This window comes from Chionomys nivalis, chromosome 17 (genome assembly GCF_950005125.1).
Source record: "Chionomys nivalis chromosome 17, mChiNiv1.1, whole genome shotgun sequence".
NCBI lineage: Eukaryota > Metazoa > Chordata > Mammalia > Rodentia > Cricetidae > Chionomys > Chionomys nivalis.
The window spans coordinates 38,593,400-38,608,733 of NC_080102.1; the positions used below are offsets into that span (position 1 = coordinate 38,593,400).

The 15,334-nt window shown below is 50.7% G+C and overlaps 1 protein-coding gene across 2 annotated transcripts; it reads left to right on the forward strand.

The window, feature by feature from the left end:
* Positions 1–728: 728 nt before the first annotated feature.
* Positions 729–14,522, forward strand: Txn2 (thioredoxin 2). Of its 2 annotated transcripts, none has more exons than XM_057792837.1 (4): positions 729–822; positions 1,676–1,938; positions 4,100–4,223; positions 13,780–14,522. In XM_057792837.1, exons 2-4 carry the CDS (start codon positions 1,676–1,678, stop codon positions 13,891–13,893), a joined length of 501 nt encoding a protein of 166 aa, XP_057648820.1. In that variant the 5' UTR covers positions 729–822; the 3' UTR covers positions 13,894–14,522. The 2 variants fall into 2 exon arrangements, with proteins under 2 accessions (XP_057648820.1, XP_057648819.1); XM_057792836.1 differs by lacking the exon at positions 729–822 and adding an exon at positions 1,021–1,104.
* Positions 14,523–15,334: the final 812 nt, after the last annotated feature.

Consider the following 15,334-nt stretch of genomic DNA (forward strand, 5'->3'; position numbering starts at 1 on the left):
GCAAGCCCACTTCCACGACAGTTCCAAAGAGAAAAGCTCGAAGGTTTAGAAACACCACCAGTGACTTGCTCATGACCATAAGACGTTATGCTGGGCAGATAAGGCCAAGGACCACAGAAGAAACTCTTGAATCCCACGGAGAGATATGTGTGCGTGCGAGAGAGAGAGAGAGAGAGAGAGAGAGAGAGAGAGAGAGAGAGAGAGAGAGAGAGAGAGAGAGTCGCAAGTATTCCTTATGTAGTCAAGGATGATTTTGAGTCTTCAGCTTCTGCCTCGAGGTTCTGGGATTGCACGTGTGTGCCATCACACCCGGTTTACGTGGTACTGAGAACTGAACCCAGATTTCGTGTGTGCTAGGCAAACACTCTACCAACTGAGCCTTTAAATACTATGCCTCCGCAGGAACACAGCTACCTCCCGCGGCACTAAGGAGCACACTACCCGCCAACCCTTACTTGAGCCCGATCCAGGGGTGGGCGGTGCCAAAAGGGCGCAAGGCCACCGAGATTTGTTCCAAAGCCTCTCTTTCCTCCCCGCCCTCACTCTCCCCCCCCCCACTCTCACTGGTCCAACCTTCTTCCGGTCCCTCCTCCAAGATCCCATTCCTTCCGGTCGCGCTCCCCACGCCCGTACCTTTTTCCGCCATCCTCATTGGTGGAAAACAACGAGCCGCCCCCAAGTTGCGGAGATCCGTCGTCCGGGTAGTCTTTCCCGGAAATGACGCTAGGCCCGCTCCTGAGGAAGTGACGACAGGAGTGCCCTTGACGGGCGGGCCGGCTGGGCTGTGCGTCCCTCTGCTCGGCTCGCTCGAGCTGCCGGGAGGTAGGAGCCCCACGGGGTGGGCTGGGCGGCGGTGGCGCGCTGCTGTGCATGCTGGCCACTAGCGGAGGGAGCACCCGAGAGGGGAGACCTGGTCTCGGCAACCGCACGTCCTGTGCTCTCGGTCTCTCCGTACCCACGTCCCCCTTCTCTTTGGTACCCCATGTCTGGTTCCTATGCTTCTTAGTTCCTCCTTCCGTAGTTGGGGTTCTTTGCCCAACCTTCGAGAGCTCCCTTTTCCCTCCTTAATTTCCCATGGAAACGCATTTTTTAAAAGAGCGATCGGTAGAGTAAAGATTTTCCAGACGGCCTTGTGTTCCAACTAACTGTCCTTTAAAAACTGGGTTGCTTTGGTCATGTCACTTAACCTACCAGAGACCTGGGTTGCCCTGAATGTGGACGGCGTTAAAACAGTTTCTTCAGAGTTGGTCTGGGAGAACCGGTGACGTAACGCACTTGAGCCTGGTTCTTGCTTCCATCAACCTTTTTAATTCCACCGCAGTCTTGATTTCTTTTTGGTTGTCCACCTGTTCTCTGCCTTTCTAACTTATGCCTGTTCTTTGGTTCTCATTCCTCACTCACCTAGATATCTTGTTGTTGTTGCTGTGTGGAGATTTTAGAAACAAGACTTTTAATATATAGCCTAACCTGACCTTGATTTATATCCTCCTGCCTCAGCCTCCCAAATGCAGACATGGCAAGTCCTGGCCCTCAGAAATCATATATTACATTATTTCCATGCATTTGGCTTCTAGCTCAGCGTGTCCCGACACCTCAGTACTCCGGAATGCCTTATTTTTCAAATGTGTTGCCTTCTGTTCTGTACCCCAGCTCTTCCTGCCTCTTTCCCTCACAGATGGCTCAGCGGCTTCTCCTGAGGAGGTTCCTGACCTCGATCATCCCCAGGACGCCCCCTCAGGGTGGGTGGGCTCCCCTCACCTCTAGAACCCAGCAGACCCCACAGCACAGTCATGGTGGTCTGCCAGGAACAGCCAGCCCAGCCCAGACGTTGCACACCACCCAAGTCTGCTCAACGACCTTTAATGTCCAGGACGGACCTGACTTTCAAGACAGAGTTGTCAACAGTGAGACTCCAGTCGTTGTGGATTTCCATGCACAGTGAGTACTGGGGGCAGTGACAGCCGGGGTCTCACTTGAACAAGGATTTTTTGAATGCCCACTGTGACTCAGCCATGCCCAATGCTTCTCTCACACAAACTCATTATAAAGACTTCGAGGCCCAGTACCTGCCCTTAAGAAGCATGCAGTGTGGTAGGAGACGGGCTGCCAGTCTTCGGAGCAGGGCAGGATGAGAGCTGCATTGTGCCTATCTCTTGTATCTCGCTGCCTGAAACGCTCAGTCTTCTTCGGTGTGGAATGACGTCATTTTGTTTTAACATCTCGCCCAGTAAAACTGTGGGAAGGGCTGGGCAAAACGTTATCAGTGCCCCCATACCCAAGTGTATATGGGGCAGGCAGGAGGTGTGTCTTCTCAGTACCATAGGAGTGTGTTTTAGAGATATAAATGTCTGCATTTTAGCCTGCTCTTCATTTCCAGGCCTTTAGACCTGGTTCAACCGAAAAAGCCAGCAGACCCCATAGAACAAAGCATCCCAGAAGAATCCAGTGTGTCTAATTAGAATCAGGAGGTTTTCTAGACACATCTCACAAGTTGTTTTCTGTCTGGTCCTTTCTCTGACTCACCAAGTTGCCTCGGGTAGGCCAGTGGGTGTCCTTGTCACCCGACAGAAGGCCTTACATACCGGCTTTTTAGATATTTAGATTTGTTCATTGATTGAAATTTCTGAGTGGAAGTTTGGGGGTAAGGATGACGGGTTGAGTTGGTCTCATCGTGTAGCCCAGGTCAGACCTGAGCCTCCCCTGCCTCCACCTCCTACATATATGAAATGGCTGGTGTGTGCCAGCTCATAGAAAGGGGTAAAGCAGGAGTTGACAGACAGGGATCTGTGGGAGGCAGTCATTCCGCCCTCCTGCTATGGTGGAGGGCTTCGGAAGAGGATGGTCAGTGAGCTAGCCCTTTTTTCCCCATAAGGTAGCTGATTGCATGATTGAGGTTTGTTCACTTAGTGCCAGGCACCTCTCTGGCACCACATACAGAGAGGCTAGCTGATAGCACAGCATCTGTCCTTGGGGAATTCCCACTCCCCAGCTAAGGAGGGACCACTCATGTCCATTGCAGTGTGACCCTCAGCAGGTGACACAGAATAAGAAACCAGAGAAACCTTGCCTTAAAAAAAGAAGAAAAAGAAAATATCCCAACACTCTGAGTTTGAGGCCAGCCTGGTCTACAAAGTGAGGTCCAGACCAACAAGGGCTACATAGCGAGACCCTGTCTCACACTACCACCCATCCCCCAAAGAAGGAAAGAAGGAAAAATACTTTAATTGATCCTGGCTCCACTTGTTCTGTCAAGACCGGCTTCACTGTGTAGTCCAGGCTAGCCTCAAATTCCTCTTCTCTTCCTGTCTTAGTTTTCATTGCTATGATAAAATGCCCCAACAAAAGAAACTTAGGGAGAAAAGGTTGTGACTGACAGCGCCAGTGCAGTCCACCATGGCAAAGAAGTCACAGTGGCAGGGGCTTGGGGCAGCTGCTCACACTGTGTCCATAATGAAGAAGCAGGGAGGTGAATATTTGTGCTTGGCTCCCCAGCTCTCCCCCTCCTTTGTAACATTATTTATTGGATGTGTGCATACTTGCATGCTGGAGCCATGGTGCACAAGTGGAGGTCAGGTCAGCCTCCTGGAGGTGGTTCATTACTACCGTGCAAGCTCCCAAGACAAACTGTGGTGTCGGGCCCAGCAGCAAGCACCCTCGCCCGCTGAGCTGTCTTGCACGCTCACTTTCTCCTTTTTCTATGATTCAGAATCCTAGCTCAAAGAACGGTGCCACCCACCCACAACTGCTGTGGGTCTTCCTACCTTGGTTTACCTCATCAAGATACTCTTCCACAGACATGCCCTGAGACCCTTCTCCCTAGTTCAGGAGTTACTGGACTGCACCTCCATGGCAGGCTCTGCTTCTTAGCACTGTATCATATGCAAGAATGCCACAGGCCTTCATTTCCTCAGAGCCTGCCTTCTGTGAAGGCTCTGCATATCGCCAAGGAGGCCCAAAGACTGGCCATCGTATATGCTCCCGGGTTTCACGCTCTTTAGCTCCTCTGTCAGAGTCCATGTGAGCCCCAGGGAGGGTCTGGGGAGACAGCTGGAGCAGCAAGCACGCTGAAGACTGACTGTGTCCCTTCTCACCTTCTGAGGTGGTGTGGCCCCTGTAAGATCCTAGGACCACGGTTAGAGAAGATGGTGGCCAAACAGCATGGGAAGGTGGTGATGGCCAAGGTGGACATTGACGACCACACAGACCTTGCCATCGAGTATGAGGTATGTATTGGCATGATTTGGCAGGAAGTGGCCTCAGGGAAGCAGAGGTAGGGAATCACCCAATAATCAGTAAGGGGCATGTCCGGTATTCTTCTAATGCTCTCAGGAGGAAGGTCTCAGGGCTTTGCACACAGGGCCCTGTTGATCCTCTGACACCCTTCAGAAACTGGTTACACATCCCGAAGCACTAGTCATTCCCTGTTGTTTATTTTTTGAGATAGGGTTTCATATAGCCCAAACTGTCCTCGAACTCCTGACGCTCCTGCTTCTGCCATTCAGCTGCTAGGATTATAGGACTGTGCCACCATGTCTGGCTACCTGCCTCATGTTCAGTCAGCTATTGCTTATGAGCCCTGACTGATGTGCCAGGCATTGGTGATTATGGCACAGGTAAGGGACTTCCTTGTCCCCAGATGTTTCTTGGCTTGCCAGGAGAAAACATAATGACATGCTCATTGCAGCCTATGAAAAGTCGTATGAGGAGAGAAACTGTGGGTTATTCTGGGAGGAAGTGGCCAGGACAGGGAAGAGTTCGCATTCCAGAGCCTCTGACCTGATGTGTAAGCAAAGGATACACTGAGGGAAGGAAAGAGCTGAGAGCAGTGAGCAAAGAGACCTGAAGGAGCCAGAAGTGAGGGCTTACCCCTACAATCCAGAGACAGAGGCAGGAGTTCGAGGCCAGTCTCGGTACAGAGTGAGCCTTGGTCTCAGTACAAAAACAACAAAAAGACAAGAAGGAATTGACTTGTTTGTGTGGGCATTCAGCTCCAGCACAGGTCCTGGTTTCAGGCGCTAGATGTGACTGGAGGAGCTGGAGAGGATGACTCAGTGGTTACAAGCACTGACTGCTCTTCCAGAGGACCCAGGTTCAATTCCCCGCACCCACATGGCAGCTCACACCTGTCTATAACTCCAGTTCCAGGTGATCTGATGACACCTTCACACCAATACACATAAAAATAAAGTTAGATATAGATGTAGCTGGCAGCAGACAACAGTGACCTTGGGACTGGAGAGATGACTCATCAGTTAAGAGCACTGACTCTTCTAGAGGGCCCGGGTTCAGTTCTCAGCACAGCACCCACGTGGCTGCTCACAGTTAGTCATAACAACAGCCCCAGAGGATATGACTCCCTCCTTCCTCTGGCATTGCATGTACAAGGTGCATTTGACATGTAGGCAGGCAGAATACCCATTCACATCAAATAGAAATAAAGGAAAAAATAAAACAAAAAACACACTGACCTCACCAAACAGCATTCAAGTATGTTGAAGGGGCTGGAGAGATGGCTTGGTGATTAAGAGCACTGGCTGCTCTTCCAGAGGACACAGGTTTAATTCCCAGCAACCACATGGCAGCTCACAACTGTCTGTGACTACGGTTCCAGGGGATCTGACACCCTCATGCAGACATGAATGCAGACAAAACACCAATGCACGTAAAATGAAATAATATTAAAGAAAAAAAAGAATGTTGAGGACCTGGAGAGATGGCTCGGTGGTTAAATACACTGGCTGCTCTTACAGAGGACATGGGTTCAATTCCCAGCATCCACATGGCAGCTCACAACTGTCTGTAACTCCAGTTCCTGGGATCTAACATCCTCTTCTGGCCTTTGTTGACAAAAGTCCCATACCCATTTTTAAATAAACAATATCAAAGTTCAAAACAAGTTTTCAAATATATCTTTTGGGGGGCGGTGGGGGTTCAAGACAGGGTCTCTGTGTAGCCATGACTGTCCTGAAACTCACTCTATAGATCAGGCTAGCTTTGAACTCAGATCCACCTGCCTCTGCCTCCCGAGTGCTGGGATTAAAGGTGTGTGCCACCACCACCTGGCAAAATACATCTTTTTAAAAATAGAATTTTTACTCTCTGAAGGCTCAGATGGCAAACGCATGAGGCTGTCCCTTAAGTCCCCAGCCACAGGACAGACTAAAGGCCGTGGCATGTTCCAGTAGCTCTGTTTACAGACGTGGACAGCCAGTGGAGTTTGGCCTGAAGGCCGCGGTCCGCTTACTGCTTTCAGGTAAGGGCTCCTGGTACAGAGGCCTTGGCAGTCACGGATAGCACTTTGGCTTTTGGAGTATTTCAGAGTTGACAGTTTTGGCTTGGGGACACTCAGTAAATATCTATAAATTTCCAAACACTGGTGGGCGTGGTACAAAGATGGGAAACAGGATGGAGACTTCTTTTGAAGCTCAGGTTGGCCTTGATGTCACCAAGTAAGAATGACCTTGCATTTCTGATCCTCTGTCCGTGTCCTGTGTTCCGTTCCCCCACCCCCAGTGCAGTGCTTCGCGGTGTGTGCTCACATCTGTCTGAGGACTGTCTTTTCCGAGGAGGTCACATGAGAGCACAACCTGAAAGCAGTGATGAGTGGAGTGTGTCAGCTCAGGAAACAGCCGCTGGCTGTCCGCTGGCCCTACCCAGGGAGGTGGCTATCCTGTGGAAGAGAGGCCCTTTGTGGCTGTGTGAGTGGAAGAGCGAGGGCTGGGAGGCCCAGCGGCTAGGAAAACAGCCCAGCCTGGTGCAGGGGGTCCTGGGAAAGCTATGCAGACAATGATTTCACGGAGTCGAGGTCACGCCTGGCCGCCTGGGGGCCAGCTCCGGTTCACAGGCATGTTTGGTCTGGCTCTCAGAGTGTTTTAAGAAAGGGGAAGCCAGGTATTGATATTTAATACTTAGAAGGATTTGTGCAGGCCAGGAATGGTGACAGAAGCCTGTAAGTCCAGGACAGCCTGGAATAGATACCAAGACCTTGTCTCCAAATCTCCAAAGAAAGTTCTTGGCTGAGCCAGGCAGTGGTAGCAATGCATATATATATAAAATGGATACAATATTCTGTTTGCATATATGCCTGCAGGCCAGAAGAGGACACCAGACCTCATTACCGATGGTTGTGAGCCACCATGTGGTTGCTGGGAATCGAACTTGGGTCCTTTGGAAAAACACACAGTGTTCTTAACCGCTGAGCCATCTCTCCAGCCCAGGTGGTGGCAATGCTTTTAATCCCAGCACTTGGGAGGCAGAGGTGGGTGGATCTCTGTGAGTTCGAGGCCAGCCTGGTCTACAAGAGCTAGTTCCACGACAGGCTCCAAAGCTACAGGGGAATCCTGTCTCAAAAAACCAAAAAAAAAGTTCTTGACTGGGTGTGGTGGCAGTGCACACCTTTTATCCCAGCACTCGGGAGGCAGAAGCAGGTAGATTTCTGTGAGTTCGGGGCCAGCCTGTTTACAGAGTGAGTTTCAGGACATCCAAAGATACACAGAGAAACCTGTCGAGACTGGAGGAAGTTGGGGGGGGGAGGCGCTGTGGGGGAGGGAGACGATGACTTCTTTTTCAGAATTCAGACACCCAGGCTCTGTTAACTTTGCTTACCTTCCCCACACCAGCTATAAAGTGCAGTTACCCATGCTCTGACCAGAGCCCATGGTGGGAAACGGGTGGGTAGTATGAGCATTGTCACCCATCCACCCCCTGAGCTGGACAGAGTGGGGTGGTTAGTCAAAGAAAGTCAGGCTGCCTGGGGCAGAGGAGAGGAAATTAATTGTGGGAAGACAGGGCCACTGATGACCGCTGATGATGCAAGACCATCCGGGAAACTTCATAGCCCAGGTCGCTCAAGGAAGTGGGTGGAGGGGGGGTTGCTGGTTTGTGAGCCCTCCCACCAATTGCTCGATCAGAGGGGGCCTTCAACCTTTGAGCCACCCCTGACTTTCCCTAGCTTACTCAGTGCACCCCCCAGGGCCCCTGCAGGTCCAAGTGCGAATGTGTGGGTCTTCTGGTAGAAACTCAAGACTGGAACCATACAGGGCAAAGGTCAGACTAAGACTTCCAGGCTACCTCCTGAGACCTCCAGATGCTACCATGTCAACTTCAGTGGCTTTGGCTGCACACATGCCAAGACCTGGGAACTAGTAAGACAGAAAGCAGATTTCCCACTAACAGAGGTCCCACAGGTAACAAGTTCCCAGCACTCCTGCACTCCAGCAAATCCCGGGGTGGTGTGAGTAAGGACAGCCTTTGGCAAGGCAGGAAGGTGAGGAGTCCTCTGGGACCCTCCTCCTCCTTCTGCCCACCATCCACATAGTACTCTGGTTACACAGAAGGCTATCTGGGCAGCATCCTCCTCTTGGCCTCCTTGCTTGGTCAAGTGCTGGGCTGGCGTCACTGAGGGCCCAGGAATCCCAACAGGATCATCTTGGCCATCGCATCCCTTCTCCCATGCCTGTTCTTTCCAAGAAGGAAGATTGCCTCCAAGTGATCCCCAAACCCCTGGGAAGCTTCCTACAAGTCCTCAAGCCCTCCCGACCCCCTCATGCTTCCTCCATACCCACTCTGATTACCACTGTCCCCGGGGGTGGGGTCTTGAGGCTTTTAGGGTTTCACTGACAACCCCCACTCCTATTCTGCATGGTCTCAGAGGGTTCAAGGCCTGCATTTGCCCATCTCTCCTGGCCATGGAGACCTTCCTAGTTCGGGGGGAGGGAGGGGAGGCAGTAGGGAAGGAATGGGCCATCTGCTGTCCCCTGAGGCATCTCTCTCAGCCTTATACTTGAACATATGATCCCAACATGCCGGCATCTCCTGTAACCTGACCATCTGACATATCCACTGTCACTACTTGAGTGACTTATCTAAAGTTTTAATTTTTTTTTTTTTTTTTTTTTTTTTTTTTGAGATGGGGCAGGTGGGATGAGGGTGGGGTGTTCCAGACTGGTCCCATCCTGAATCTGTGGTAGAGGATGGCCTTGAACTCCTCATCTTTCTGCCTCCACTTCCTGAGAACTGGGTTAGAGGCATACACCACTAATCCCAGTTTAAAGGTTTTCTACATGCTAAGCAAGCACTCTACGAACTGATCTATGTCTGTAGCCTGGTTTGGCTTTTTGTTTTTGTTTTTCCTTTTTAGCATATATACCCCAGTAGATGAATCATTAACTGTAGAAGGAAGTTTCTGTCCCACCCAGTCCTGCAGCTGTTCAGTCCCAAAGAAATGCACAGAGGCTTATATTAATTATAAACCATTTGACTTATTAGCTCAGACTTATTATTAACTAGCTCTTACAGCTTAACCCGTAATTCTTTTTTTAAAAAAATATTTATTTATTTATTTATTATGTATACAATATTCTGTCTGTGTGTATGCCTACAGGTCAGAAGAGGGCACCAGATCCCATTACAGATGGTTGTGAGCCACCATGTGGTTGCTGGGAGTTGAACTCGGGACCTTTGGAAGAGCAGGCAATGCTCTTAACCACTGAGCCATCTCTCCAGCACCTTAACCCGTAATTCTTGTCTGTGTTTTAGTCACGTGGCTTGGTACCTTTTCTCAGTAATGCATTCTCATCTTGCTTCCTCTGCATCTGGCTGGTGACTGCCTTTCCTCTTTTCAGAATTCTCGTAGTCTGGTCGCCCTGCCTATGCTTCCTGCCTGGCTACTGGCCAGTCAGCATTTTATTAAACTAAAACAAGTGACAAATCTTTACAGAGTACAAGAACATTATCCCACAGCAATTAACTGATTTAAAATATATGGAATTTTAATCATTTCTAATTACTTTGTTTGGAAATAAGTCCCTCTCAAACTTGAATATGACTGGGTTGTTGTTTGTTTGTTTGTTTTATCATTAACACGTGTGCATGGGTCCACATGCCATGACACATGTGGAGGTCAGAGGACAGCATGTGGGAATTGGTTTTCCCCATTATGTGGGTTTCAGTGATTGATTTCAGGTTGTCAGGCTTCGTGGCAAGTTCATTTACTCACCAAGTGACCTCACTGGTCCTCCTGGAATAGTCTTTTTTTTTACCCCCAAGACAGGGTTTCAGTAGCTATGTCCTGGAACTCGCTCTGTAGACGAGGCTGGCCTTGAACTCACAGAGATCCGCCTGCCTCTGCCTCCCAAGTGCTGGGATTAAAGGTGTGCGTCACCACCCTGTGGAATATTCTTTTTTTTCCTCTCCGTTTTTCATATCGTGTAATGCATGGTTTTGCTTGTGTGGGAGCCTGTGTGCACATGCATGTGCATCCATGCAGAGGCCCATGCTAGACGTTGGGAATCATCTACCTATCTATTGAAACAAGGTCTCTCAAACCTAAAGCTTGTAGCCACGTTGCTACCAGGATCCCGTCCCTGCCTTGTGAGTCTGAACTACAGCACACCTACCTAGCACTATGGACTCCTCAAAGAGCCGACTTGGACTGAGGGTATAGCTCAGTGGTAAAGCGTGTGCCTAGAGCGCCTATGCCGAAAGCCCTGGGTTTCTTCCTGAAGAGGGAAATAAACAGATTATGACCCAGAGTTTCAGGAAGGACTTAATTTCATCATTCCTCTTAATGGTTGCGTGTACACACAAATGTTTGTGTAGTGGGTGCTGTGCAGGCTTAAAGTTGCTGTTGGGTGTCTCTCTTGCTCGCTCTCCGCTTTATTCATGAGGCAGGGTCTCTCAATTGAGCACCGAGCTCACTGATCAGGTAATCACTCATCAGTTGAGCTAGCCCGCTTGTGGCAGATATTCTGCCTCAGAAACACTGGGAGTTTAGGTGGTCACCATACCCACCCAGCGTTTACATGGATGTTGGGGACACAAGCTCTAGTCTTCATCCTTACATGGCATCAGAGCCATTTCCCCAGCCCCGTATCTAAATGTTTTTAGGATAACATGCAGAAGTCCGTTCTCCTATCACGTGATTCCCATGGATTGAACTCAGGTCATCAAGTTTGGTGACAAGTGCCTTTGCCCACTGAGCCATCCTTCCCACCCTCTTTTGTTTGTTAAGAACTCTAAGTAGTCAAGACTTTTCTCACTTAAAGCATGAAGTCTTTGACTGCTTCTCTGAATTGCCTTTCCCCTGCTGGGGTCTGTGTTCTCTCTGGTTCTGATCTTTCACTCTCCAGCAGAAGCAAAGCCAAACAGACTGTTTCCTGTTTTGAATCCCCACTTGCCCTCTCTGAGTCCTCTTGGAATAGGTGCTTTGAACCTCAGTCTTCTCATCTCTAAAACAGTGGGATAAGGAGGGTTAGGATGTCGCTCTGTAACCGCTCTTGTATACAAGAAAACAAAGAAAATGGACTAACCTGGGGACAGCAGTCTGTGTGCAAGCTTGCATATGGAGCACCCAGGATCCCCCATGACACCTAAAAATGTCCTTCAGTTGGCCACAGAGGTCACTAGCTTCCTGTGGTATCTCTCGACTGTGCTAGCCTTTGATGGTTTCTTAGCTGTGTTGCTAGTGGGTGAGACGAGATGCTGCGGATCAGTGGGCAGAGGCCTCATGAGCATTCCCACAGACGGACGGACTCCTCCAGGCTAGGAGGCCCCGGGTGGCTTCTTGGACAGGACAGGCAGCGTGGTTGAGCATGTCCTTTCCTAGCCCTTGGTTCCTGTTGTCTGTCAAAAACTGAGGGGAAGCTAAGGTTGTCTGTGTTCCCATCACCTTTCTCTTTTTGGTGGAGGGTGGGGGTAGGGAGTCTTGGTTTTTTGAGACAGGGTTTCTCTGTGTGACAGTCCTGACTGTGCTGGAACTCTATGTAGACCAGGCTGGCCTTGAACTCACAAAGATCCACCTGCTTCTGCCTCCCAGGGATGGGATTAAAGGTGTGCATCACCACCGCCTGGCACCCATCACCTTCCTAAGACCACATACAGGGGCCTGAGCATTGACACTAATGGCCATGCTCTAAACACCAAGCCTCCTGATTACGGAGCAGCAAATGCCTTGGCCTCCTGTGACAGCCCAGATACCCAGCTAGAAACTGTAGCTGTGTGCATGCGTGTTTACAATGTGAGTTGCTCCGAGTTTTGAGAAAGCGCTTGATCAGTAGTGACTGTACCTCAATTGTCAGGGACACCAGCCTGACCTTCGTGTCCCAGCATGCACAGAGGCTTGCACACACAGCAGAACCTCAAGGAGGGAGACTCCATCCACTCCGACTGTCTCAGTGCGGGAGTGGAGAGGCCTGCTTAGAGTGCCAGGACAAAGGGAAGCTGTTTGTTTTGGGGGTTTTTTGGTGCTGGATGGAACTCAGGCCTCATGCCTAATGGACAAGTACTCTACCGCTGAGCCACACCCTCAACCCCAGACCACATCTTAAAAGTGGAGTATTTATTGTAAGGGGACGGAATGTCCACCAACAGAACGTTTCTGCCAAGTTGGAAGTTAAGTGGTTGAGCTTATCCTTTAATTGTGGACCCAGCCTTAGGGTGCTGCAGTTCATTCATCAGCCACTAGATGGTGCAGGAACACACCCAGTGGCACTTCCTGGAGCCTGTTTTGCTGCTCCCTGCCTTTTCCTGGAGACAGTGCAAGCCTGGTGGTGGGCTGTTAATGCCACCACCCATGCTAGAGTCTGACCAGGACAAGAGCCAGCAGAGAGGCTGAGACGGGGACACCCATGGTGCTGCCACATACCCTGGGTCCCCCACATCACCTCCAGGACCGTCTTTAAAGGGGCCAGAGGCGCTAAAAAGAGCAGGGACTGTGTTCTCCACGCTGTTTTTCCCGTTAGGAATGGCTGCAAGGCCTGTCACATAGCAAGTGAGGACTGTACCATAGGGCCAAGGTGACTTTCACTTCTCTTTGCCCCACTTTGGATATTATCTCAGTCTAGCCTGTAAGATGACTCACCCCACAGCCCCTCGGGCTATAGGAAGACCTGATGGGTTTCTGTCCATTGCTCTTATTACTTTGTAGTTAACTTGTATGTAAATTAAGCCTGGTTTATCTTACTCTGTTTATATAGGTTCTCAAATGCCAGCAAATACCAAGCATTGGGCAACACATGCCAGACACGCTGGCCTCGTCTATATTTCATGTAATCTATATGGGTCCCCAGAACTGTGGAAATGGGGCCTCGCAGACCAGGAATGCCCATTTCCCGCCTTTTGCCAGCCCTAATAAACCTCAGGTCACATATGGCTGTCTCCCTTCCACGTTATGCAGGAAGAGGCTGTGAATGTCTGGTCCCTGATACCATTAACGGTAGCCTACCACAGTGGACCTCGTGGGGCCAAGCTTCATGACACCCACTGTGTGCCATGTGCCCTGTGCTGTGTCTTAGAGTATGTCATTCTGCATTCCTATCGTCCTTAAAAGTGTCTCCATGTGCTGAGGAAAGCTGAGGCTTGAGGTAGTAAAGGGGTTACCAGGGTCAGCCAGCCCTGAAGCTTGCTTCCCTGATCACCACAGTGGGACTCTGATGTCTATCCCAAACATTCAAGGTAAACCATGGCTTGCCCAGTATACAGAGAAAGGTCACGAGGCTCAGAAAGCAGCCTGGCGTGTGCCGCACACCCTGGTTATTTTCATCTCGTCATTCCAGCCAAACCGTGGGGCCAGTGAGTCAGTCATGTGGTTCAAGGAGGAGGGCACTGCTGGGAGCTTGCAGTGGAAGAAGCTCCAATGGGTGGGCCTCTAGGCCCCGCACCCAGCAGAGACCCCATTTCCTTTGGCACCGTCTGTGATTTCAGTCTTCTCTGCAGCGGCTTGGGAAGGTGAGTGAGGCACATTGACCTCCAAGTGATTTGGCCTGTGGTTCTCTCACCCAGGTATCAGCTGTGCCTACAGTGCTGGCCATCAAGAATGGGGACGTGGTGGACAAATTTGTGGGCATCAAGGATGAGGACCAGCTGGAAGCCTTCCTGAAGAAGTTGATTGGCTGACAAGCAGGAAAGAGTCATGGCTGCCCTTGCTTGCTGGAGCCTGTTTGAGGGGGGAAGCCTAGTAGAACTCCCTGAGCTGTCATCCTTCCTGCCCCACCCCTGTCTTGTCCCCGTGGGTCCGGCCTTTGGCAGCAGACCTCCAAACTTAGAGGCCACCAGTGCTGCAGAGCTAGCTCTCAACCAGGGTGGCCAGCAGGGGAGCGGTGCTGCTGGCGTGGGGGTATCCTCTGCTCCTTCAAGGGCCTGTCTTTATTCCCCCCACATGCTAGGAGAGCCTGGGCCAGCCGGTAGCGAGACTGCGCCGGCTCAGTCCCCATCAGCAGTCCTCTGAACCACCAGCCCCCCTCTCCCGCCTCTGGCACTCTCTTCTGCCCCAGTTTGAAAACAGAAACCAGAAGCTGAACAAGCGAGAGTAATGTGTGATTCTCTCATTTTTCGTAGGTCTATAATAAAAAACTTTCTATGACCCTTCTACCTCTTGCTGTGAAGAACAGAGCCCACCCCACACCCTCTAGCTGTCCCCTCTCCTTTGTCCCCTCCCTGGGTTAACTGGACCTTGGTTCTGGTTCACTGAGCAGGAGGAGGAGCTGTGAAGAAGTCAGACCAATAAAACCAGGTTTGCACTGCCACCAGCTTCTGTCTGTGGGCGCCAAGCACTGGGGTGGGTGGGTGTTCCTGGGCCGCGGCCGTCCCTGAATCCTCTTAGATTGTCCACCCTGTATGACTTCTGTTCCTGTCCATTCTGCCGTCACACACATCCCCATGCCCTCTAAAGCCCAGAGGGTATTGTACTGTTTTCCATATGTGAATATGGCCCCAAGGAATGCAGGCTGGGACTTCTACCAAAAGTGGTTGTCTCAGAAACCTGGACTCTGAGCCACGTGTGATGGTGGCAGGCACACTTTTAATCCCAGCTCTGTGAGTTCAAGGCCAGCCTGGTCTACGTAGCAAGTTCCAGGACAGCCAGAGCTACACAGAGAAACCCTGCCTCAAAAAACCAAAAGAAGGCCAGGCGGTGGTGGCGCACGCCTTTAACCCGAGCACTCGGGAGGCAGAGGAAGGCGGATCTCTGTGAGTTCGAGACCAGCCTGGTCTACAAGAGCTAGTTCCAGGACAGGCTCCAAAACCACAGAGAAACCCTGTCTCGAAAAACAAAAAAAAAACAACAAACAAAAAATAAAAGACCTGAACTCTGACCTTTGACACCCTCAGACCTTCTGGGACCTTCTTCCTAGACTCGCTTCTGGACTCTGGCTGGATGGTACTTCTTCCCATGTATGCCCACAGGAAGTTCTAATCTTGGTACCAGACCCTCCACCCATCCTGTTCCCTCTCCAGTGCCCTTGGCCGTTAAGAATGCCAGGCTGCCCAACCAAGAAAACCAGCCTAACGCCTTTCTGGGGTTTTGCAGCCACTGTCACCGATGTCTGCTTTCTGCAAG

What these genes read in the sequence shown, in the direction of transcription:
- Txn2 (XM_057792836.1), top strand. Translation starts at nt 1,075, where the DNA reads ATGGAAACGCATTTTTTAAAAGAGCGATCG. An exon ending in GTTGTGGATTTCCATGCACA is followed by an intron (nt 1,939 to 4,099) that starts GTGAGTACTGGG and finishes TCACCTTCTGAG; the next exon opens with GTGGTGTGGCCCCTGTAAGA. An exon ending in ACCTTGCCATCGAGTATGAG is followed by an intron (nt 4,224 to 13,779) that starts GTATGTATTGGC and finishes TCTCTCACCCAG; the next exon opens with GTATCAGCTGTGCCTACAGT.